This window comes from Solanum stenotomum, chromosome 3 (assembly GCF_019186545.1).
Source record: "Solanum stenotomum isolate F172 chromosome 3, ASM1918654v1, whole genome shotgun sequence".
Taxonomy (NCBI): domain Eukaryota; kingdom Viridiplantae; phylum Streptophyta; class Magnoliopsida; order Solanales; family Solanaceae; genus Solanum; species Solanum stenotomum.
In genome coordinates this window covers 9927775-9953137 of record NC_064284.1, presented here as the reverse complement: position 1 = coordinate 9953137, position 25363 = coordinate 9927775, and the positions used below count along the sequence as shown (strand labels likewise).

General features: G+C 35.0%; 3 protein-coding genes and 2 pseudogenes across 3 annotated transcripts; 4 read left to right on the top strand and 1 right to left on the bottom strand.

Moving 5' to 3' along the window:
- The first annotated feature begins 2180 nt into the window (after positions 1-2180).
- On the top strand, positions 2181-10627 carry LOC125860063 (uncharacterized). Its single transcript, XM_049539961.1, has 13 exons — positions 2181-2408; positions 3905-4040; positions 4566-4702; positions 5076-5277; positions 5545-5783; positions 5868-5979; positions 6160-6304; positions 6432-6574; positions 6672-6841; positions 7503-7799; positions 7877-7932; positions 8412-8623; positions 9131-10627. Exons 1-13 carry the CDS (start codon positions 2196-2198, stop codon positions 10309-10311), a joined length of 3243 nt encoding a protein of 1080 aa, XP_049395918.1. The 5' UTR covers positions 2181-2195; the 3' UTR covers positions 10312-10627.
- Positions 10628-11024: 397 nt separating this feature from the next.
- Positions 11025-14018, top strand: LOC125860073 (glutaredoxin). Its single transcript, XM_049539970.1, has 4 exons — positions 11025-11375; positions 12412-12500; positions 13489-13587; positions 13679-14018. Exons 1-4 carry the CDS (start codon positions 11272-11274, stop codon positions 13762-13764), a joined length of 378 nt encoding a protein of 125 aa, XP_049395927.1. The 5' UTR covers positions 11025-11271; the 3' UTR covers positions 13765-14018.
- Positions 14019-14570: 552 nt separating this feature from the next.
- LOC125860068 (probable F-box protein At1g65740) lies at positions 14571-16158 on the top strand (annotated as a pseudogene).
- A 3887-nt stretch (positions 16159-20045) lies between these two features.
- On the top strand, positions 20046-21313 carry LOC125860069 (probable F-box protein At1g65740; annotated as a pseudogene).
- Positions 21314-22761: 1448 nt separating this feature from the next.
- On the bottom strand, positions 22762-24215 carry LOC125860070 (uncharacterized). Its single transcript, XM_049539966.1, has 3 exons — positions 23318-24215; positions 23144-23194; positions 22762-23062 (listed from the first exon to the last, which is right to left on the bottom strand). Exons 1-3 carry the CDS (start codon positions 24141-24143, stop codon positions 23010-23012), a joined length of 930 nt encoding a protein of 309 aa, XP_049395923.1. The 5' UTR covers positions 24144-24215; the 3' UTR covers positions 22762-23009.
- Between the last annotated feature and the right edge of the window lie 1148 nt (positions 24216-25363).

Genomic DNA, 25363 nt, shown 5'->3' with positions numbered 1-25363 from the left:
ACTTTATATGAAGGTAGCTAGCTGGCTTGGTGGGACTTAAACATAAGGAAGGATACAGCAAGATAGTCCACTTAAATTGGTACTTCTCTGTTCCATTTTACGTGACACTTTTTGAATTTCGAAATTTAAATAAATTTATTTTTAATCGTAAGTTTTTCATAGATCTTATTATTATTATTATTTATAATACTTTTTACGTAATTTACAAATATATAAATTTAATTTCAAAAAATTTGAAGATTCCATACGTAAATTGCCGATCAACCTTAAACTGTTTGACTTTGAAAAATGAAAAGTGCCACATAAATTAGGACAAATGAGTATTATGTATATATAACTTGTGTCCTTGTAATTTATATTGTCCATACATGTTATGTGTCTACCTTCTAAAAAGACAGATCATCTTACATATTTCATCAAATTAAATTCTTGAAACTAACTTTTAGAATTGAGTTTACAAATCAATTTATTTTTTTTTTAAAATGACATATCTTTGTATTTTATATTTACCAATCTCCCACATCTACACAAAGATTTCTTATCCCATGGTACACTCACAAATAAGTTTTTTTTTTCAATTTTTTTTCCATTGATTATACTTTAATTGAAGAATGAGACTTTAAGAATTGAACTTACCCTTATTATTGGTGTATGTAAGAGACTTTGTGTACTTATTAAATTGTACCTCTTGGTAGGCGTATATATTCTTCCTATTAATTAGAGCTTAAAGAAACTTCATGAATATAGTACGCATTACTCCTTTAGCTTTAATTTATAAGACATAATAAGATATGAAATTTAAGATGGAAAGTAAATTTTTGAAATTCCTTCTTTAATGTATGGCTATATGAAACTCCCACCTTCTTATATTAGATATTACATTTTATTCATTATAGGTTTTTAAAGAAATCATAAATAAAAATTCGCCAATATCTCAAAGCTTTGAGACTCATTTTGGTAGGTATTACATTTTTTATTATGGGGTTTTAAAGAAATCATAAACAAAAAAAATCGTCAATATCTCAAAGCTTCGAGACTCATTTTGATTGAAACAAGGAGGGAGTCTTACCAACTTCTATATTCTATTTTAGAAAACAATGTTGATTTGTTTCCCTTCTAACATAATTTTCATTTTTAGTGATCAGTTTTAACATATCAAAAATGACAATTACTCTCCCCGTCCAATAATACTTGTCCACTATACTAAAAATAGATGTCCAACAATACTTGTCCACCTTATGAAATCTATGAATAGTTTTATACTTAGTTTCTAATTACCCTTATCATTAATTATAGTCATTTTCCCATTACATTTTTCAAGATATTATATTTATTATATTCAAATAGTGATATTGTAAAACTATTCTTCTATTTATAGTTTCTTAAGGGGTGTGTAAGTCAATAATTGACAACTATTATTGTACAGAGGGGGTATTTTTTCTCATGTTTTATTGTTAGTATTAATTATGTATTCGTCATATCATTTTTCAATACTTAATTTTAAACATCAATTACTATATTATTACTTATTTCATAAATTATTTTTCAACACCTAAAATAAACACTAGTTAATAATAATAGTGTGATAAAATAATTATGTTAATTTTTTTTAATAGTTAAATTAAATTTAAATATGACAAGTAAAAATAAATTAAAAAAATACTACTTATTTCTTAGAAAAAAATTGCTTAACCAAGTGAAACTGAACAAAGTAAAAGTAAAAGTGAACGGAGAGTATTTTAATTGGGAGCCCACATTTGCACAAATAAAATTGGAGATGGCATACACATTGTCCTATAGCAGCAGATTCATCACTTTCTCAAAGTTCTAACATTAAAATTCTATTACTTCGTCTCTCTCTTTCTCATCTCACATTCATTACCCAAATCACAGCTACAGCTACTGTCCCTCTCAGTTCTGTCTTCATTTATTACGCTATTTTCTGTCCGTTTGGAATCTTTTTCCTCTCTCTTATCCTTCCTTCTCTCAGTTCCACTCTCAGTCTCACGTCCTATATCTCTTCAACACCACTACTAAAAATATTCATTTTTCTCTGTATTCCCCTGTTCCTCCTCAATTTCAACATTTTCATGCAATAAAAACAATTTCTTCCTTATTTTTTTTTAAGTTAGAAAGTTTTGAAGTGCTTATTCAAGCTGGTACTCATGCAAATTGTCTGATGTAATTCTAATAAAATGGGTCGAGAAAAATTATTTTTGTGGCTGATTTTGCATTTTTGTATTTTCGTCGTTTTGAGTAACGGAGTTCGATGCGATGGCTCAGAGGTTACTTTGAAGTTATTGACTACTCCGCGTGAATTCACAAACCGGAATTTTGCGAATTTTGCTTTTCAAGTTTTGGCCGGTGGTAATGGTGACATTTGTGCGGATTGTTCAACTAGTTGTAAGGTCAGTTTAGAACACTTTTAAACAGTCGTCTACGTGTCATTGAGTTATGAATGTGGATTGTCCTTGAATTTGCATGTTGAGAGTTATGAACATTTTGATAGTATTCATGTTCTCAGGCTTTAGGATCAAGGCATGTGAGAATGACTGTAATAATGGCAGATTCAGGATTTGAAATTTCACCTTGTTTTTTTTAATTATATGTGCCCAAGAGGAAATGAACCCGCATCAAGGAGGCTAGAAAGCTTCAGCAAGTTCCATTTCTACTACTGGACCAAGAGAATACTTTGTTAGTGTGTTCCTAACAAATATAAGATTTCTCAATTTAAATATAAGATTTGCGCGAAAGATAGTGGCTGCCGGGAACCTGCTCCCACCACCTTAGATCCACCCCTGACTGTAATGGCTTAAAAAAAAAGAAGAGGTTCGAGCAATTTCACGTTTATAGGTTGGTGACCAGAAAATCTAAATGTCTAGGAGAAGTAATCACGGATTTTTTTACTAGATTCATGTTGCTAATTTGAATGCAGTGAAGAGTATCCTGTTTGATCTGTTCCACTGAAGGAATCAGCTTTTTGTTTCCTACTTCACTCACTCTCAAAAGCAAGAGATCACTAATTTTGGTTAATTTTATTCAAAGTTTGGAAATATTTAACTATATAGGATTTGGAACTATTTTCACAATTCACTTAAAGACACAAGCACAGGAAAACTTATGTTCAACATCATCAGTAATCTATGTCGCATACCTTGATGTGTAGTAAATACGTGGTCAATGTGAACATGAACTTTACCATCTTAGCTTGACGAGAAAGAAAGAAAGAGAAGAGAAGGGGTTCAGTAAACCAGTGTTATTATTGTGTCTAAGATGAGGATCAGTCAGCTCAGAGAAACCATATTTATGCTGCCTCTTCTCAGCAGACTTCTATCTATCCATTCTTTCAGTCCTTTAATTAAATTTATAGCATTTAATGGTAAGCCTCTGCAATGCCATAAATGAGGCATCTTGTTTCCCTGAAAGCATAAAATTTTCCTGGTGATGTAGCGAAGGATTATACGAAAAAGCCATCTTATAATGATAAACGTAAGGGCTAGCTAAAGGTGTCCCTCGGTCCCTTGACATTATGCATGCCTCATCTTTTACAATTTTACCATGCATTAGGCAAAGCCAACTAATTCATCTGGAAAAAAAGTTATCTTTGTAGTACATGAATGTTAACATCATTCTCCCTATGTTCATCCAGAATTTATCTTTTTGTGATTTGGAAGAAATATTTGTGTAATCACATCCATAGAATATTTGGAAAGTACGCAGTCAGTAAAACACAGATTTTGAGAGATATCTACTCCTTAGCCTTAGGATCCATTTTCCTATTGAAGATTGTTCTATATTTATTGAGATTCAGTTTTAATTTTCTCCTCTTGGTAATTTTTCAGATCATTTAGTTTTACATTTTGTTACACAGTACTAATTAATTCTACATTTACCGTTATTGTAGTTGGATGATTATGTGCCTGCAGTTTGTGAAGGTGGAGAAGTTTCTTACACACGGTTGCTTGATGGAAATCATACTTTTGAAGTTTGCACCAATGGATCTCTTGGAGTTGGATGTGCTCACTATAACTGGACTGTTGGTAGCACTCAACCTTTCTTCCCTTTCATGGTCTTAGTTGTACACTAGTAATTTGTGATACTTAAATGATGACATTTGTGGGCACACAAAAGTACCATTCTATTCTATGGTGTATTTCTGAGTTCTCTCTTGAAGGCTTAAGTTGTTTTTGTTGCTTCTGAGCCTTCTTTGTCCAAGATAGTTATCTATTACTTACGTTATGGAGAAATCACCAAATATGGAGAGAACCTAATCAGGGGAGCTCTGGATCTTACTTATTAATCAGATAGGTTTGGAACCTTCCCCTTAATATATAGTAATAAAAGTATGATAATGTTACATTTTAAACTTTTTAGTCACCCTACTATATTTTTGACCTTTAGGTTGCAGTTGTCTTCCAAATTATAGACAGGTTGCAAATAAACTTGGTCTTTTTAAGCTTGATATGTATTCATGTCGGTTACTCTAGTCTAGTTGTAACAACCAGTAAAGTTTAAATTCAGTTATGTTTCTCTCTTCCTGATTTCATGTGCCTTCTCTTCTGCAGACACTATCCCCCCTACAGCCTACATTACCACTCCAACATCTTTTACAAATGCTTCCAATGTTTCAGTGGATATAACTTTCACTGAGCCATGTTGGAGCCAAGGTGGTTTCGGATGTGCTTCCACGAATTCCTGCAATGTAAGTAGATGAAAAGCTAAATGCTGGCAACAGATGGTTTTCCACCATCCCGGACTTAGTTATCCTTTTTAATTGGGAAGTGCTTTGTATGACGGCTTGAGTTTTTGCTTTGACCCTTCTGCATAAGTGAAGTTCAGGAAGAATTAATGTTTATGTTTCCAAATATGATGTCTAAGAATCTTTCCTTCAAAGATTTTGACCTTTCAAATCCAAGTGAAGTCTGAGATAGATATATTGTTGGCTGAACTTCACCAATGCATTCTCAAATTGTCCTTGTATTGAGAGAGTGGTGTAGGAGCTCTAGAGTTCTTGGGAATTCCTTTTCATTATCTCTTCAGCTCATAGTTATCAATTGTGTTCTCTTTGCATGCAGCTTCTCGTTTATGGAGCTGGACAGGTCGTGCCAAACACACTCAATGTTATTGAGCCAGACCTAAAGTTTTCTGTTGTCGTGAGTCTGTCTACACGTGATCAGTATGGAAGAGTGATCTTGGTAATGGATAAAAACTTCTGTTCGGACCCTGCTGGAAACAAATTTAGAAGGACGGACAATTCAAGTTTATTTATACATTTTGGTGAGCAGTTGCCTTACCATGGTCATGTTCATATCAGTTCTTTAATAGATCCTCTGTTCTAATTAGATGTTTTCAGAGTTATATTTAGGCCTTCCCATTTGATTCAAAGACATGTCTATCTTTCTGTGACAATCGAATAAAATTCTCATAATGTGATACCTTCATGGGAATTTACTAGAGAAACCAGTCCAATCGTAGAAAGATAATTGTTTAACAATCAAGACTTAAATAAACTAAGTTCAATCTCTTTGATACTGGATTCAATAGATAGAAGGACAGTGTTCGCTGACATAAGGACTCATATACCTGAAAGGCTACTTCAAATTGACAGTGAAACGAGAACCGTGCGAGCAACAAATAGTACTGAAAACATGGAGGTGTATTTGTACTTTAATGAACCAATTTCCAACTCATCTACGGAAATTTTGAATTCCCTGAGCATAAGTCAGGGATTGCTTACTCCCATTAGTGAAAATAGCTTTGGAGAACGTAGATTTGGATTTCAGGTTAGTTCTTTCCTAAGTTTATTGTACTTTATATTCTATTGCAGTACTTACAAATATCATTAAATCTTTTCGGCACATTTCCAGGTTAGAGGTATATCACAGACAGCCATAGTGACATTGAGCGTAAGATCAGACTTAATATTAAGCTGGCAGGGAACCTCCATTGCTCCTGTAGCTCCTGTTACTTTTCTATACGGTATGTTTGACTGCCTGTTAGAAACTTATTAAAAAATACACATCTAAATTAAGAAAGGAGCGTCTCCACTGCTCACCTGCTGTATTGACATGTAGATGATATTTAATTGTCCTGATGATTTATGATATGCCAGTTATTTAATTTCTCCAAAATATAATTGTTTATTGGTCGGTCCTTCAGATATGCAACGGCCTGCTGTCAGGTTGAGCACAACATCTAGGATGAGGACCTGTGACGAGCAAATTCCTGTACTGATAAAGTTCGTTAAGCCAGTGTTTGGCTTTAATAGTTCTCATGTATCCATCTCTGGAGGGCAGTTGCAGAGGTTAGTATCTCCACTTATGCCAATCTTCCTGGATGAAAATATTTTCCTGTTAAGTCACAAAGAATAACTCATTACTATCGTGTACTAGTCATGGCTCATTGAGTTCGTGTTTCTTATGTATTTCCAGCTTTCAAGAAATGAGTAGAAGCATGTACATTGTCAATATACAAGCCAGAGATGATTTTGTTTCTGTGAGCATCCCTGAAAATGTAACTGGTGATGTTGCTGGAAACATGAACCTACAATCTAATATTCTCCGGCTCAAGCACTGTAATATTCTATATTTCTGCTCAAGCTGACTTTCTCTTGCTTTAGAGATACTTTAATTGCTCAAGTATACAATCAATCTCCTTTTAATCTTTTACAGATACTGTACCGGTAATATCTGAAGTGCTTTCCATCTTGGCAACTTCTGCTTTCGTGGTTACGTCTTTTGCAGCAGGGCTCCTCACAGTTTCAACCGCAAGCCTCCAATCTGTTGGTGCATACTCAAGACCAAGCTCTTTAATGACATCTGATCCTGCTAGAAATCTTTTTGTAAATATCCTTTCTTTAACAACTTTATGTTAGACTTGATGACTGTCATGCAATACAGTTTGCATTCCATGTGGGTACTGCTTTGGTCATTAGATACACGAGGCAGGATATGAATTTTAGAACTCTTAAGTCTCTTAGTGAAGGTCATGAAGTTGTTTGGCAGAGGAAACAAGTTGTTCCCTCCTTATATAATTTTGGATAATCCTACCTTGTGAGCTAACTTTTGGGGTTTAGTTAGGCCCAAGGTCTATTTCTTAACACGGTATCAAAGTCAGATTCATTGTTGCTATTGTGTGTCCCGATGTTGGGTCTCCATGCCATGTTGTCCATGCTCCAGATGTCCAATTCTGGCATGCGAGAGGGCGTATTAAGTGTTCCACATTGGTAGAGGAAATGATTTGTTGTCTCCTTATATGGCCTTGGGCTATCCTTACCTCATGCGCTGGCTTTTGGCGTTAAGTCCAAGGTGCATTTTTATTTCATCCATTTCTGAGATGTATTCTTGCAAGAAACCATGAGATGAGCATTTGGTTAGCAAACACATTTTTTTGAAATGTTCAAGTATCTTATATCCATTGAGTTTAATTGAAATTTACAAAATTCTTTGATCCATGACATTGTATTCTGAATACACATGCTTTCTTTTTGTGTCTTGAAACAGAGAATAGCTTGTCACATCCAGTTTTTTGCGTTGACGAGATGGTTGCCAGTTACCTTGCCAGTTGAATACTATGAATTTGCGAGAGGCCTGCAATGGAGTGTTCCCTACTTCAGTCTCCCATGGGAAATGGGAAGCATCCATCAATTTATGATGGGACCGGGTTCAACAACAGACCCTCATTCATACGGCTCTAAAATCAATGATTTTGGAATGAAGCCAGGCAAATACAATGTTAACAAAGCTGCAGCATTATATGGGTTGCCACTTAGTCCTATGGAATATAGATCAATCTTCGGGGTAAGAATTTATAAACTTTATAATAACATAAATATTTGCTCCATGATCACGTTATTGAATGTTCTTCTCAATGGCAGAGCCAGGATCTTCTTCCGGAAGCTCAGTATATCGTGGATCCAAAATATTCTAATGGGTAAGTTTTGAAAGATGTCTCATGTCACAATATTTTGAAGTGGTCAAAGGATGTTTACCTTTTCAATTCATTGGATAACAGCGCGATAAATCTGTGTGTCTGAGGTGTACTTTCAACTGGTTTCCTCTTTTTCAACACTTAACTAACATGCAGTAAAGATCAGGATTACTGATAGTAAATCACACTACCTTCAAACCAGGTGAAAACAGAACTTTGGCTGTCACAATTCAACCCTCTTAAAGAGAAATAAACGTTTATAACATGTCAATTTGTCATGCTGGACCTCTCCATGACTGCTTTGGCATACAATTAAATGTACAAAGTAAGACATACCAACCATGCTTCAGCTATTGGAGCTTAGGTTTAGTAAGAAAAAAAAAGGATGATCAAGCATGTACCTGAAATATTTATCTCAAGCTTAGAAGCAAAAGATCGGAGATTTAGCACGTGTGAATGAATAATTCATCTGATGTTTTCAGGTGGAGGGATTTCAACAGAAGCATGTTTTGGTTAGCTGTTATTGGGGGCAGCTTGATATTGTTGCATGCTTTGGTCCTTTTTGTTTTAAGACTGAGAAAGGACAGAGAAAAAAAGTGGAGCTATGGAGCCTTGGTTTTTCCAAGATTTGAGATCTTTCTTACAATTCTGGCTATACCTTGCATTTGCAAAGCCTCAGTAAATATAGTTAAAGGTATTTCTAATTCTTATGCACTATGCTGCTTTCGCATTGCAATGAGTGCAAACACCGGGTTTTCACATCTAAAAATGACAGGATATAGCTGTAATCAAATACAGAATATTTATCTATAACAGTTAAACCTCACTTCCCTTAATCGAATATTGATCGGGTCACAAGGTTCCATGTGTTACATCTTTTAGAACTGTCATTGCTGAAAGCTCGTGATTTGCAGATATTTTGTTATATGCCTTTCTTCTTTCCTTAAAAAAGGGACAACCTCATCAATTATTAGAAATTAGGCACCTGGTTGCTGCATGTATCTAAAAAATGTCATCTAGGGTGATAGTTCTTTAGCAGCTTTATTATGATCCTAAATAATCCTACTACCGGCATGTACCCTTTGATGAGAATGTTCAATAATAGAGGAGATCTGCACACTTAACATTTTCTTTCTGCATCATTTCATGATTTGTAAATCTTGTTTACGAAATCACAAATTTTGTTCTTATTTTCTTCTAGGAGGATCATCTGCAGGAATTGCTGTTGGCATTTTGCTGTTGGGATTAGTATCATTTCTATTGTTCGCATTACTTTTGTTCCTCTCTATTGGAATAACATTAGGGAAGCTACTGCAGTATAAGGAGGTACACCAAGTAGGGCAGAAATTCCATTGGTATGAAGAATTAGTCCGAGTTACCCTAGGTCCTGGTAAAAGAGGTCAGTGGACATGGAAAAATTCGCGCGATTCTAGACATATAGTCATGTTTGGGCCTCTGTTTGAGGATCTAAGGGGTCCACCAAAGTATATGCTCTCTCAGATTGCAGTAGGAAATCCTAACAAGCATCCTGACAAAGTCATTGCAACAGACGATGAGACGGAAGATGCGGAAGCACCTTGCATCCAAAAGGTGTTTGGGATTCTAAGAATATACTTCACATTTCTTGAATTTGTGAAGCGTGTTTGTCTTGGAATTGTTGCTGGTACTTATTTGAAGAATTCATCTTCAAAATCTCCCATAGTTGTCCTGCTTACCATCAGTTCTTTCCAGCTATTCTTCATGCTTCTGAAGAAGCCTTTCATTAAAAAAAAGGTTCAGCTGGTTGAGATCATCTCAGTTGCCTGCGAAACAGGTATTTTCGCTGCTTGTATTGTTCTCATAGGAAGAGATTCGTCCAGAAATGAGACAGCAATCGGTATCACCATGCTTGCGCTTTTCTTCATAGCATTTTTAGCTCAGCTTGGAAATGAATGGTATGCATTATACAGACAGACAAAGAGACTCGGTGCTGAAGACAAGTCTTTCTGCTCTGGTCTGAAAGCAGCATCAATTGGATTCCTCTTGTTTTTCATTCCTCAAAGATTGATCAGAAAGCTTGAAAGCGGGGCTGCACTGTTAGATCGTGTACTCAAGGAAACCAGGGATGTTACTTCATCTTGTGACAGGTTTCAGAGTTCTGGTAGTAGAAGCTCAGGTACCGATAGACCATGGCATAGGCAATTCAGAGAACTAGCAAAGTCCAGCTTTAGTAAAGATAGTAATGTAACTACAAGTGATCCGTCAACAAGTCGTGTCAGATGGAGTGGATTCTGGAACCCTAAGAGAAGTGGGAGCTCATCTAAAGATTCATCAGCAGACTTCAAGTCAAAACCAAGAGGATTGCACAAAGATTTAGAGGCTATTTTTGCTTCCAAGTCATAGACCTCTCTTATTCATACAACAATATGGAGTTCATGAGACTAATATTTTGGCTTTACTGGTTACTAGACTACAAAGGTGGATCTGAAGCGGGTTCTGTGGATTCAACTGAACCCTTTGATTTTAGTTCGAACTATGTAACCATGTATTTGTATGCAAAAAAAAGAAGAAGAAGAAAATGTATACATATAATAAGACTACACTTATTCTGAACTCATTGACTTAAGTTGTATCTGAGCTTATGTATTTATATTTTGGATTGGATTTGCCACTGCTTGACTGGTATCTGTTCTTATGTTTTTAGGAGGTTCATGTTATATTTCCATAATAATGTATAGCTCTCAAATATAAATGCATGTTGTCTATGTCATTACTAAATCTTTTCATTTTTCATTTGTATAATAAATTGTCCTTGAAACAATAAAAAGAGGGACTATGCTTCATATACTATTTTTCTTTCACCTTTCTTCAGGTAGTAGTGGAAAGAGGAAAATATAGCACTATGAAAACTAAATTTGGCCAATCAAAAAGATAAGTGAGTCCATGTAAGTATATTCCTAAAAGATTCAACAAAGATTAATTACATTAAAAGTAAAACTTTTGCCAAAGGTTTAAAATATTATAATAAACTATAAATTTAGGTCTAAAATTTTCCATTATGTATTTAATTAACTCAAAAATGAATGTGTGTAATATTAAATTTAGTGATGAATTAAAGAGGTATCAAATTTATACCAGACACCACTATCAAAGAAGAAAAATATTAGGAGGAGGAATCGTTAGCCAATTGGATTGTGGAAGTGCATAAAATAAACGCAATTGATGCCATCTCCGTTTTCTTGATAAAAAAGTCAATACAAGAGAGCAGAAGTGTCATTTCTGGAACACGAAGCAAAACCCAGTTTCAAACACCTGTTAAGCTTATTCGGCTATCTTTGATTGTGTTAATAAAGGAAGGAGGCAATGGGATCAATGTTCAGTTCACCTCAGTTTACCAAAGAACAAATGGAGATCGCTCTTACCAAAGCCAAGCAGATCGTTTCCTCTAATCCTGTTGTTGTATTCAGGTCTATATTCCTCTCTCTCTCTCTCTCTCTCTCTATCTAATTTTCTGGGTTTTTTTATTTTTAATTCGTTTATAGTAGTCAAAAGAGAATTATTTTTTACTTGGGTTTTATGTTTATTGGGGAATATGAACGGGTTTCGTGTAATTTGGTCAATTCTTATTTGTTGCAAAGATTTGGGACGTCAAGAGCTTTCAATTTTGTCTAGCTTTGGTTTTGTAATTCAAGATGAGATGGAGCCTTCCAATCCTACACTCAAAATTAAAACTGTGCTTCTCTGATAGTATGTGTTTGTCTGTAACCCAATAAGAATCCGGGGAGGGGCAAAGCTATGTATAGCTAGGGGTTCAATATGTGGAAAAATTACACTGGCAAATATAGTAAAAACGAATTTTCTTGGTTGTTTGAAACTCCCCCACATGATGGAGGATTCTAGTGTAGTCGCAAAGGCAATTCAAACTACTGATTTTTGGTTGTTTGGATCTTTCTCATATGAGAGGGGATTCTAGCGTAGTGGCAAAGGGGTTCAAAAATACTGATTTTTGGTTCTTCAAATTCTAGTGTAGTGGCAAAGGGTTCAAAAATTATGGTTTTTGGTTGTTTGAATCTCCCTTACGTCAGAGGGGATTCTAGTGTAGTGGCAAAGGGGTACAAAAATTTTGATTTTGGTTGTTTGAATCTACCTCACTTGAGAGAGGGAGGATTCTAGTGTAGTGGCGAAGGGGGTTCAAAAGTTGTTTTAGGTTACAGCTCCGTAAATTCCTGGTGCCACCATTGGGAATAGAAACATGATGGACCGGGGTGATAGATGTCAAGTTTTGTTAAAGAATATTGTTGTAACATTTTCTTCTCTCGGTAATCTGTCATGGTAGTTGTTCCAAGTATTGTAATATCAGAATAAGTCTTCCTTGTATAAGGTTGCAAGCCATTTCTTTAACCTTGACAAAACATGTAATTGTTTTGAATGAGCTCCCTGTCTCTCATTTATGACATGACGTTTATGCTTATTAACGCCATATGCTTGCTTTTCTTCATGCAGTAAAACATACTGCGGATATTGCACGAGGGTGAAGCAACTTCTTTCCCAGCTTGGTGCTACTTTTAAAGTTATTGAACTTGACCAGGAAAGTGAGTGACTCCGCATATCAATTGCTTCCAAGTGCTTTATATAACCCTTATTCCACCTCCTTGCTGCAAAAAATGTGTTTTCTTACCCTAGATGTAGTTTTATTGTCATGAAGCAAAAAAATATCCTCTTTTGCTTTGTTTGTATAGAAAGATTGACATTCAGCAATGAAAAAAAACCTTGAAAATTTCTATTAGGTGATTAGTTTCAATAGCCCAAGGAAGACTATTACATTTTATAGAATGTGCATGCTGATTCCTTATAGTAGGTATTTTTGGGATTATGAAGCAAGGTTCGAATTTCAACAGAGGCAAAAAAGTACTCCCACCATTTCAACTAATGTGTCTTACCTTCTTATTTATTGATCTATTTCAAAAAGATGTCTCTTTCCTTTATTTAGTAAATTTTCAATTTCAACATTCTCATTTACCCCCCTAATTACAGTCCCTTATAAGGATGACAGAGAACAATAGATGTCTAACACCACAAAATTCAAAAGATAATTTTGGTGTGCGCTGTAAACAGTTTTAGTAGAAATAACAAAATTCAGAACTCTTCTTGACATTGTTAATAGTTTGTGCACAATGCCATTTGCCTGAACCTACCTAAATCATGGTGGACAGACCTAAGACCTAGGTTGGTGAGGGGCATCAGATCTTGATTGAGTAGGAATTATGCACCTGAATAGTTGTGGTGAGGTGCGAGCAAGCTGACCACACCTCACAATTATACAAAAAAATGAATTTGGTTCTGGAAGTACATAGAAGCACTAGAACTAGTTTGATCGAGAGATCTGTGTTGCTATAACATGTTTGGTTGCTCATGTCTTCTAATAGATATATCTCGAACTTTGTGGCTTTGTTTATCTTTGCTCAAAAAGTTCCTGACCCCCCTACAGTTGCTCAAAAAGGCTGTGCTTAATTAGTTCCTCCCATCCTTGTTTCTTGGAGCATATATTATAGTTATGAGAGTTCTCTTTGTGATCTGAAGGTGATGGAGATGAGGTACAACAAGCATTACTAGAATGGACTAGGCAGAGGACTGTGCCTAACGTGTTTATTGGGGGAGAACATGTTGGTGGCTGCGACAGTAAGAATCATCAACTTATCCTCTTTATCTTTCATATATTTTCCTTAAAACTTGCCTGCAGCAGCTGTGACATTTGTTTCTTGTCGTGTAGGCGTATTAGAGAAGCATCAACAGGGAAAGCTACTTCCCATGCTGAAGGATGCCGCTGCTATTCCCAACAATCCTGCCAAAGTCTAGAAAACAGTAGTTGTTATGCTGACAATAAAAATGAAGTTGAGAGTGCTGTAACTTAACTGCCTCCTCTCCTCTAGTTTGGGTTGTTTAATAAGACGTTGGATTTCAAGTTCCTTTTTCTGTTCTTCCCTTGCCTCAGTCTCCTAAACATTTCCTTTTAGTACCTATTTTCCATTTTTAACTTGCCATCTGTTCCGTTGGGAAATATATATTGTAGATTCGCGTGTTTCCGGCAAGAGTAAATTTGTCACTTGTGTCTATTTCTTCCTTTACTAATTCACAATGGAGAAGATGATCTGAACTTGCATTTAAACATAAAAGAACTTGTAATTTGTGATGAGAAATGAGTAAAAATTACTAGTATAGTTAATCTAACAATAATGATTTTGTCAAAGATAAGAGAGGTTAGTGTATGTTGAATATTATATCTTCTATGCCTTTTTAGAATCGAATCATATTCCAACAAAGCACATGATTTTATCTTTGGGCTTAGACTCAAGTTACTCTTCTTTCACCTGGAGCATTAATTCTCCATGTTTTTAGTATTGGTATTATTTGTCTACAATAAATTGATATATTCTGGAAAACAAAGACAATTTTTTTAATTTAGTCATAATAATTTTTTTGACTGTACAAAACAAGGAACAGTCTTTTTCTCATCTTCTCTAATAGAGTGGTATATCTATTAAAAAAATAAAATTAAAATTAAAACACAGAAGAAGACTGAACATTCTATATTATGGATAAAATCAACGTTAAAGAAAATAAACACAAGTTTGGGGTGGACTAAATCTGCACCTATAACGCAAATATGAGAGATTATTGTGTTCTATTGGAAAAATAAGGATTATTTTGAACCTAAGCCCAAAGATAAGGTATCATTTTGGACCATTACATTTCAGATAGATCTCCGATTCGAGAATCAAGGGTTTTCTTCCATAGCTTGAGATATATTTCGGCAATGGCACGAAGGATGCCTGATTGGTCGGAACTTCAAGATGATTTGCTTGCTTTCATAGCTAGGCGTTTGAATCTGATTGAAGATTACTCAAGTTTCCGAACGGTCTGCAAATCCTGGCACTCTGCAGCTACTAAGAACAATTTTAGCAGTGACCTACCTAGAGTTCCATGGCTGATGTTAGCTGAAGAGGAAGACAACACAGATGGAAGTTCCTGTCGAAAGTTCTTCAGCCTCTATAATGGCATGATTTTGAAGAAGAAGATCCCGAAAGCTAGCAGACAAAAATGTATGGAGTCTATGGGTTGGCTTATCACAATCGGAGAAGATGAGGGTGAAGTTAGTCTATTACATCCCTTCTCGGTGTTCGGATCGAATTGCCCCATCAAAATACGACCGAAGATTATACGAGACGCCAGACGGGCAACCTATGTACTTTTTTTAATAGAGCAGTTTTGTCAGCTAGTCCTTCTCATACATCCGATTACATCCTCATGGTCATTGATGGAGGCAAAGGTTATATCAGTTTTTGGAAACCAGGAGATTTGAGATGGAACAGGATTATCTTGGACCAAAGCATTCACCCTGCTGCAAGTGGTCTTGATGTGGTATATTTTAATGGCTACTTTTATGGCGCAGATCGATTGGGCCGCATCATAGTTTGTGATGTTTCTGGCTCTCAATCCAGTAGAAGTCATATGGTAGCTAAGATACCATTTGATTTTCTTGAAGTTGCAGAACAATTGTACATCCTAGAATCACTAGGATCATTATTTGTAGTTTTGCGCAATGGAGTCCATCTAAGGTACTTCCGAGATGATTGCGACGGGATTCCACTTACCTTCATACGTTTTGAAGATGAAGATGGAGAGGAAGACCTAACATATGGAACAACAGATTTTCGTGTTTTCCAGGTTGATTTAGCTTCTGGCAAAGTGACAGAAACCAAGGAATTAGGATACAGAGCTTTTTTTGTGGGTTATAATGCTTCTCTTTCAGTCCAAGCTTCTAAATTTCCAGGAATCAAGCCCAATCATATTTATTTTACAGATCATTATTTTGGATCATACCTAGCCTATGAAGAAGGAGGAGGGTTTGACATGGGGGTGTTCAACTTAGCAGATGGAAGTATCCAGCCGCATTACAAGGGTGTTTCCCTGAGTCGTATTAGTCCTCCAACTTGGGTCACACCAACTCTATATTGAGTTAGACACCTTCCTTTATTTACTCTATTTATTATGCTGCTGTATGTTCTTGTTTTACCATGATAGTGACTATTTTTAAACAATTACAGCCTCCAGATGAGTGATATATCATGTATGTTCTCAGATAATTTGATTACAGATACTCCCATTAGTTGTTATACTTCCTTGCTTCCAATTATGTTGTGTTGGAATGCGAGCACTAAGCAAATAAATTAATTATAATTAAGAGTCACTGCCTTATCGCCAAAGAAAACAATTAACAAAAATTTAAGCAAAGAAACTGTGAAGATAGGTATTATAGCCTATTACAATGTGCAAATAGGGAAAAATCATGATTTCAGTGTATTGGCAAAGGGGTTTAAATATCATGATTTTGCTGCAACAGCTGCTTCTTTCTCTAATCTGTCACGATAGTTCCAAATATTGTAATATCAGAATAGTCTTCATTGTATAAGGTTGCAAACTGTTTCTTTTAAACCTTCATTGACCATGTTAATTTACTTTTTATCTACCGCGCAAAGCGGCTAGATTCACTAGTTTTGATTTGTATAATGAGGTCGAAAGTGCCCAAAACATGTGTTTTACAAATATGAATTGAAATGTACAATGTTAAACGGTTAGAAGATTTAACGCTCTCAAATATTTTTGGCGTTGCAATTACCAATGCAATAGATCAGCTTTTAAGTTTCCAATTTTTCATTCTAACTTCTTGAGTTTGGTATATAACTTTGTCTAATATTTTAGAACTTCAAATTAATTTTGTCTAATATTTTATAACTACAAATTAAATTAATCAAAATTTCATATTAGTAATTAATATTTTTCATAACAAGATCTAAGGTAGCAAGTATATCACAAACACATAATTAGCATCTTATTAACTTGTAATAACTCTTATGGATATAAATAAGTATTACTATTAGTAAATGTTCATCATGAAATTACATATTTTACGTTTTATAATAATAATAATAATATCATGGCTATAAAATATAATTAAGAAAATAAGAAACTCAAAACTAACTTTTTTTCATACTTGAATTTTTGTTTTATGACTTCATAGATAAAATATAATTTAAAAAATAAAAATAAAATGATATGAGAATTTACTGTGTCATTAGATTCATTGACCATCAAAATACATTGTTACATGCTCCGCATTGATAACTTTTAAATTATCATTTTATATCTTTCCAAATAAAGTACAATTAAGAAAATGAGAAAAAGTATGATAGTTAAGAAATTCAAAAACAAAATGAGACTAACTTACTGGTGTACCATAACATATGTCAGATACATCTAAAAATGTTATTGCATATTTTACCTTGGTTATGGTGTGCTACAAGGATAACACTTGGGATGGGATTAGGCAGAGCATATTAAATTGGGGCAAGTGAATTGGCATAACATATCCAGATTCTATTATTATTAATAGGGATAACACTTATGCTACTTTGAGTATATATGGGTTGTGCCCTGGTGGATGAAGAACCAGATTCTGTTACTAGTTTTTCATTGGACAACATTCCACATGAGCCAAAGTAGGATCTTGTCCATTGTGAACATTTTGGGTATATTAAAATACATGGATTTTCTTTATACAAGCAACACTATCAAAATAAGCAAAAAAATAATAATACTGTATATACAAGTTAAAATAATTTTAAAAATATATATATTAAAATTTTAAATATGGTTAGCAAAATTCTTATATTTTGCATTGATCATATAATCACGAAGAGACTAGAATATTCCGATTACATATAGTGCATAATAAATAGAGAGAAAACTATGATATTTTTGCTAGGTACACAGTTATAGATGAAATCCTTCCAAACATTGAAATTTGAAGCCCGCATTTACAGAAGAAGCACATCTTTTAATTCGCAAAAAAGTTTTAAAAGATTTGGAGCCCTTGTGAATTTAAAAAGAAGCACTTCTTTAATTTCACAAAAAGTTTAAAAAGATTAGATCATTGAAGAAATTTTGATAATGCCAAAACGATTATGGGAAAGAAGTTGAGGATGATCTTAAAAAGATTAGATCGACAAGAAATTTTGATAATAAAAATAATGAATATGTGAAAGCTGGGATAAATGGGATAGGGTCGGGCTGAACCTAAATAGGACAATGTCTTAAACGGGCAGGGAAAAACCTTAGCAGAATAGACTTAACCTGCCCCGTCTCGCCCCGTTGTCATCCCTAATGTGCTGCAAAATTCGTTGAACACTAAAAAACATTCTCACATAACACATCTATTATAACATTAAATAATTTAATTTTAATCAGATTGAGAATAGCTTTAAAATTAGATTTTTGAGTTAGAGTAAGAAGAAATGGATAGATAAGAGGAAAAATACTAGTGATTAGCAGGGGCAGATTTAAGAAAGATTATGTGGTGTGACGTGATACTGCTTCCTCGATTTTTTTTACAATATATATATATGGTTAAAAGGAAAAAACAGATAAAAAAGATATATACTACAAGGTGACACTTCTTAAGTAAAAGTTGTATGCAGCTCCCTCCATGGTCCCACGAAGATCTCTACGTACTTGTCCAGGACAAGTGAGATCTTCGGCCTGCGTGCCTGGAAGGTCACAGAGAATTGACTTATTCATAGAGTGATCCTATGATCGATACAGGATAATGGTTCATGCTTTTTTAATGATCTTTTTTATGGTTATGCTGGCGATGATAGGTGGATTTGATAATTGGTCTGTTCCAATTCTGATAGGTCGTTGGGGGTTCCTTTTCCTCAACCAATTCAGTTGTGTTAGCCTTGGTCAAACATTTTCAGTTGGTAAATCTTTGAATTTCTAAAATTAAGGTTGCAGGCTCAAATTTGCATAACCTAATACCGCTGACAAAAAATCTTGTGTACGGTAATTAGGTTCCTAACGTCAACTAGGCACTAATGAATCAGTTGCAAATTCTTTTTTAACCAGAAACGAATAATAACAGTGTGTAATCTCAAATTTTATTTTTCAAGTATTATGCGGCGTTGTTAATATTGGGCATTTTGTTATCTCATTATTTTTCTACTTTGATTATCTAATTGAAAAAGAAAAAAAAGCTCTTGTTCTAAGAATTGGTGATATTTTCTCAACTTTTCTTTTTTTATCAAATTCAATAGCAGCAACAACTCCAAAATTGCGAATGGAACTATGGAAGATATATCAATGAAATTGTCAAAATATATGCTCTTTTGGCTTGCAATAAGATTAGGAATGAACAAGCATGATGATCGAGTAGTTTTTTTGTAGTGAGGCATTGATGAGTAAAATGCAAAAAGACTTGCGTTAATTCACATATATAAAATTCTTTCTCTATAAATGAAGTTCAGTTGTGTTTTGATATTTTAAAAATACATAATACATCAGTGTACTCTTTTAATTTGACTTCATTTCATATTTATGTCCTCTAACTTTAGGTGTGTACAAATAAATACACGTGTTTTCAAGTAAACACTTAAACTTTATATAAATTTAAACAAATAGATACACGCGTCCTATGTGACATCCTACACCACAAATTTTTATTTTACGTGATATCCTATGTGTATTATGTCACGAGTAACATTTGTTATATCTTTGGAGATGATGATCTGAACTTGTATACGAGTAATAACTTAAAATTTGTGAAAAGAAATGAGTAAAAAATAGTATAGTTAATCTCACAATAATGATGTCAAAGAAAATAGAGTTTAGTGTACGTTAAATATATTATAAATTGGTTGAATGGTAAAACAAAACATTCTTCTATACCTTTCTAGAATCAAATTCTATTCTAACAAAGCAGATAATTTAATCTTTCTGTCTAGACTCAAAGTCGTTCTTGTTCATCTCCATGGAGCATTAATCGTCCATGTTTATAATATTTGTGAAGTTTATCCTCAAATTTATCTTTTCTTTTTGAGATTGAAAGATTCATTATGTCTACGAAATTTTCTTTTATTACGACGTTATTTATGTAAAAATAAAATAAAATAAAATTTAAAAATAAGATAGATTTTTTTTTTTATTTAGCTATAATAAAATCTTTTAAATAGTACAAAACAAGAAACACTCTCTTCAGACCTTCTTATCTATTTATGAAATTTTCCTTTCTAACTACCTAGGGTTTTCTTCCTTTAACTTGATTACTTGAAATAGTTTCCGGCAATGGCACAAAATATGCCTGATTGGTCTGAACTTCAACCTGAGTTGCTTGCTCTCATAGCTAGGCGTTAGAATCTGATTGAAGATTACTCCATTTTCCGTACTGTCTGCAAATCCTGGCACTCTGCAGCTACTAAGAACAATTTTAACAGTGACCTGCCTAGAGTTCCATGGCTGATGTTGGCTGAGGAGGATGGCAGTTCCTCCTGCCGAAAATTCTTCAGCCTCTATAATGGCATGATTCTGAAGAAGAGGATCCCGAAAGCTAGCAGAAAACTATGTATGGAGTCTCTGGGTTGGCTTATTACAGTCGGAGAAGATGAGGGTGAAGTTAGTCTATTACATCCCTTTTCCGGTGTTCAGATCGAATTGCCCCATCAAAATTCTACCGCAGATTACAGTGGACGCCGGACCGTCAACCAATGTACCTTTTTTAAGAAAGCAGTTCTGTCAGCTAGTCCTTCTCATACATCCGACTACATTCTCATGGTCATTGATGGAGGTTATATCAAGTTTTGGAAACGAGGAGATTTGAGATGGAACAAGATTATCTTGGGTCTAGGCACTCGCTCACCACGTTTTGCACGTGGTCGTGATTTGGTATATTTTAATGGCTACTTTTATTCAGTAGATTGTTTGGGCCGCATCATAGTTTATGATGTTGCTGGCCCTCAATACCCTAGAAGTCATATGGTTGCTCAGATACCATTCCATCACAGAGGTTTTGTAGGGGAATTGTACATCCTAGAATCACTAGGATCATTATTTGTAGTTTCGCGCAAGGGAGTCCATCTAAGGTACTTCAGAGATGGAACAACAGATTTTCGTGTTTTCCAGGTTGATTTAGCTTCTGGCAAAGGGACAGAAACCAGGGAATTAGGGGACAGAGCATTTTTTGTGGGTTATAATGCTTCTCTTTCAGTCCAAGCTTCTCAATTTCCAGGAATCAAGCCAAATCATATTTATTTTACAGATCATTATTTGGGATCATACCAAACCTTTGAAGAAGGAGGAGGCTTGGACATGGGGGTGTTCAACTTAGCAGATGGAAGTATCCAGCCGCATTACAACGGTGTTTCCCTGAGTCGTATTAGTCCTCCAACTTGGGTCACACCAACTCTATATTGAGTCAGACACCTTCCTTTATTTACTCTATTTATTATGCTGTATGTTCTTGTTTGACCATGATTGTGACTATGTTTTAAACAATTACGACCTCCATATGAGTGATATAGCTTCTCAGAAAAAAGTAGGAAAAAAAAACATGGTCAAGTAGTTGAAAGTGAACTATTGATGTAACCATTGTTCATTTTAAAAATTCAAGTTGATTGAAGTGTCTTCTATTCTCGCTTTGATTTCGAATATTTAACCACTATACGCGTTTCTCAATCTTGATCTTCCACAAATTTGGAACCTGTAATATGTTCAATGTGGTACTTTCCATCAACTTTCAAGCAGAAAGTGGACCAACACGAAGAGCTAATTCCTTCACCCTCTACAAAACAGAGAACAAATACAGTAAACTTATCTAGTTTTTATTCAAATAAACACCGAGGAAGAATCCTTACGTTGGACACATGTATCCACAGATCAAGTGTCCTCAGAGCTTTGCCAGAAAACAGTGTGTCACGAGCTAATGACACTCCTTCGGTCAGATTTTTAACATGTCCACTGACCAGTAAAGCTGCTGCTGCATTTAGTGTCTGCTAATAGTTTAACATAGTGTGTGAGAAGTTGGGAAAGAAAGTCGTTAAGCATTGAAACGAGCTGAATAGTTGCTTCATAAGATGTGTATGCACACCAACACCAAGCTACACCAATTAGAGCAACACGGTAAGGAGATTTAGGTATAGCAGGATAAGACTTGCAAATGCATCAGCAATCGGTCCTTTTTCTCCTGAGAGCACACGTCTAAGCATCTCATCGTTGTATTCTGGACGTCCACCTCTCAGACTTTCAAGAGTGCCGCGAGGGATGCCAAAGTCCACTAGAGAGAGACAATCTTGTCGGACTAGTTGTCCGAATAAAACTACTAAAAAATGTAAACTGGTTCTGATATTGACAAGTTACTTACATGGATCGAATGAGAATTTCTCAATTTTATCTGGGGTGACGTGACATCAAGGACTAATCCAGGACCTGTAGAATTACCTCATTATTATCAACAGATTGTGACTTAGCAGATTTACTTTCTTTTTAGTAAGTTACACTTAAAAGAATTTACTATAATTGGAGATGTGGGAACTACTACTGATTCTTTCTGGCGTTTTTTCTTTTCTATCATCCATTCATCCTCATGATTTCTCTTTCTTGTCTTTTTTCCAATTGATTCAATATTAGTATATGTTGTATAATTTGGGTTCTATCGAAAGTTTACTTCGAAAATATGTATATAAAATATCTAATTTAGTGAAGAGAGGCGACAACCGACAACTAATTGGATTGTATGAAAGATGTACCAATGTTATTAGTCGGTTACCACTCCGAAAGAAATTAAAACTTCAAAATCTACACAATTTGGCATGTCAATCTCACCACTTAATTAAGTTAATAAGAACATATCACGTTAAGTTTTACATTTTGCATAAGTTAATGCATTGGAACTTGTGAACAATGTATACGTATTGTTTATAGAATAAAAAGGCCTAAATTGAGACAAAGGTGGAAATTGCAATAAGAATAAGCGGGTTTATATTTAGTTGCAAATCTTAAATTATACAGTAACTTGAAGAATCAAGTTGTCTCTATATGTGTGCATACATAACAATTACTAACATACAATCAATTTCTTCATTCTTCAGACAAAACTTGAGATGATGCAACATTGATATAAGTTGCACTTATATGTTCTTCTGGTAAACACATTTGAACTACGTCTCTTCGTCTTCTTCTTTGGATCAATCAAACACTAGAAAGCGATTTTTTCCCTACAGTCCAAGTGTGGCGGAGAGCTTCCAGATGGCAATACATTCAACAAGTCCTACATATTATCAGAGCAGGATTCATGTTAACAAACTAAATCAGTTTTCAAATATTTAACATTTGTTAGTGCATACCATACCTGTTAGTGCATCCATTAACGACCAAGTTCTTCTGTGCGAAGCTGAGTGGACTGCACAAAATGTTCAATTTTGTTAAACATGTGTGATGCAGAACTTGGAGTAATATTTTGACTCTGGAGAAGCAAAAAATTCAACATAGATTAAGAGGAAGGGAAATGTGTATGATCAATCACCTGAATCACAATTGGAAGTAGAATTCCATGATCCACACATACACAAACTGCTAAAATCATTAACATCATAGCCACAAGATCCTCCTGTTGCCTCACAAGCTTTACAAAATGAGTCATCTCCTTCAACTGAATACTTCACTCTTATCCCATAAGACCATCCATGAGGTCCATCCACTCTCAATGGAGCTAAACTATAAGCACTACTATACCCTTGACAACTAAGTTTAGTCAAATTAATAGCCTTAATAGCTTCAAACGAAACTGCACAACAATCAGGTGGACCTGATCCATACACTACCCCCACTTTTTTTGGCCCAATAATATCCCAGCCCGGACACCCATAATACTCCTCACAGCCCATCCCGGAAACATTCCGGCACGGCAAATGCTTCCCCGGAAACCCTTGGAACAGCGGCGATTCCGCCGTACAACCTAGCAGCATAAACACATTATCCGCCGTAGGGTTTAAATACGGCTCTCGCCACCGCTCAACGACGAAGCCGTTGCCGCGATGGCCGAATACTATCGACGAGCAAGTTGACATGTGAGGATCGTCTAAGGTTAGGGATTCGTAAGCGTAATCAATGTCCAATACGCGATAGGATCCAGAGCTAATGTGAAGCATTAAAACATCGTTGATGCAAAAAAGGAGATCTCTGTAACCGGAATGGCCGCAGCCGGATTGAATTGCGAAAGGGTAATCTACTGTTAAGTTTCCACAGTATGATCTGCATTTATGTGCATTGCCATGGCTGTAAACTCCATGGAGTACTGATAGAGTTTGAAATGTAGTAATGAAGAAAAAAACTGTGAGTATATGTGCCATGGCTGAGAGGAAGAAGAAATGGAAGAAGTATAATGGGTCTCAAAGGAGAAAAACAGAGTAGTGGTTTGAATGATACAAAAATATATTTTTTTAGTTAGAAAAAAGAAAAAGTTGATAAAGTTGATAGATACTTTGCTTGGTATGCTAAGAAAATGGTGATACTTCATTAACAGAGCTAAGTTAGACTGAATGATTTATCGAGGTGGGACCTGTGGCGGAGATACGGGTGTAAGCAAAGGCGTATTCAAGATTTATAGATAATGAGTGCACTATTACAAAAAGGTGGATCTAAGACATAAATTTGACCGGTTAGATTCTTTTACTGAAAACCATTAAAATTTTAATATCATAGGTCCAAAATTAACTTTTATTTATCCAAACCAGTTACAAAATCTTAGAAAGAAAACTAAAACAAGATAGATAAAATATTCAAATTTCTAACCTCACCCAGAGAGGTGCACCCAATCATCATCGTACTACATTATATGATACTTCGAGTCTGGGTTCACGCATCTGTATTTAAATATTTTTAAAAAATATAACACTACTATATATGATTTCGGGAGGGGACCATGGGTTCACGTGAACCCGGTGATCCCCTCCTGTATACGCCCCTGGGTGTAAGGGGTTCATTCGGATTCTAGGTTTAAAAATATTTTATATAAGAGTATATCTATAGATGTTATTTTAATATCTCTTACAGAAAATCACGACTTACGTCAAACTTTATTCACATGATGAGTTGAATATGTTAAAGGGGATTTCTACTATTTGGTGAGGCCATTCTGGTTTCTTTAAGAAGATTTGGGTAACTTTTTAGCTTTTCTGTTTGCTTTAACTTGCTTTTAGGCACTGCAGACTGGAAGAAATTTTGAGGGACATGATGTTATTTTTGAGTGTTGGATTGCTTTATGGTGAAGTTTAATTTAGAATAAGGATCATAGTGATGGTGATTGACCCAAGCTAGCTTTTGTGCATGTTGGGCCATTATAATTGATTTATGTATGAAACATCAAGTAGTGCTGTCTTTCCTTTTTAAAATTAAACCATTATATCTTTGTTTAAGATAATTTTATGGATTTGGAACCCTGCGGAAAATCTTAACCGCACTTGACAAATTCGATAGTAACAAGCTCGACTTAGAAGTTATGGGCAGAGAGAATGTTTGCCTTGTGGGATACCACCTGCTACACCAATTCAGTCACTCTTACACAGGCTAC

Coding starts and splice junctions, on each gene's coding strand:
- LOC125860063 (XM_049539961.1), top strand. CDS start 2,196: ATGGGTCGAGAAAAATTATTTTTGTGGCTGATTTTGCATTTTTGTATT. Junction 5,278..5,544: donor AAGTTTATTTATACATTTTG/GTGAGCAGTTGC, acceptor TGGATTCAATAG/ATAGAAGGACAGTGTTCGCT. Junction 6,842..7,502: donor ATCCTGCTAGAAATCTTTTT/GTAAATATCCTT, acceptor GTCTTGAAACAG/AGAATAGCTTGTCACATCCA.
- LOC125860073 (XM_049539970.1), top strand. CDS start 11,272: ATGGGATCAATGTTCAGTTCACCTCAGTTTACCAAAGAACAAATGGAG. Junction 11,376..12,411: donor AATCCTGTTGTTGTATTCAG/GTCTATATTCCT, acceptor TTCTTCATGCAG/TAAAACATACTGCGGATATT. Junction 13,588..13,678: donor ACATGTTGGTGGCTGCGACA/GTAAGAATCATC, acceptor CTTGTCGTGTAG/GCGTATTAGAGAAGCATCAA.
- LOC125860070 (XM_049539966.1), bottom strand. CDS start 24,143: ATGGCACATATACTCACAGTTTTTTTCTTCATTACTACATTTCAAACT. Junction 23,195..23,317: donor TACTTCCAATTGTGATTCAG/GTGATTGATCAT, acceptor CATTTTGTGCAG/TCCACTCAGCTTCGCACAGA. Junction 23,063..23,143: donor GTTAATGGATGCACTAACAG/GTATGGTATGCA, acceptor GATAATATGTAG/GACTTGTTGAATGTATTGCC.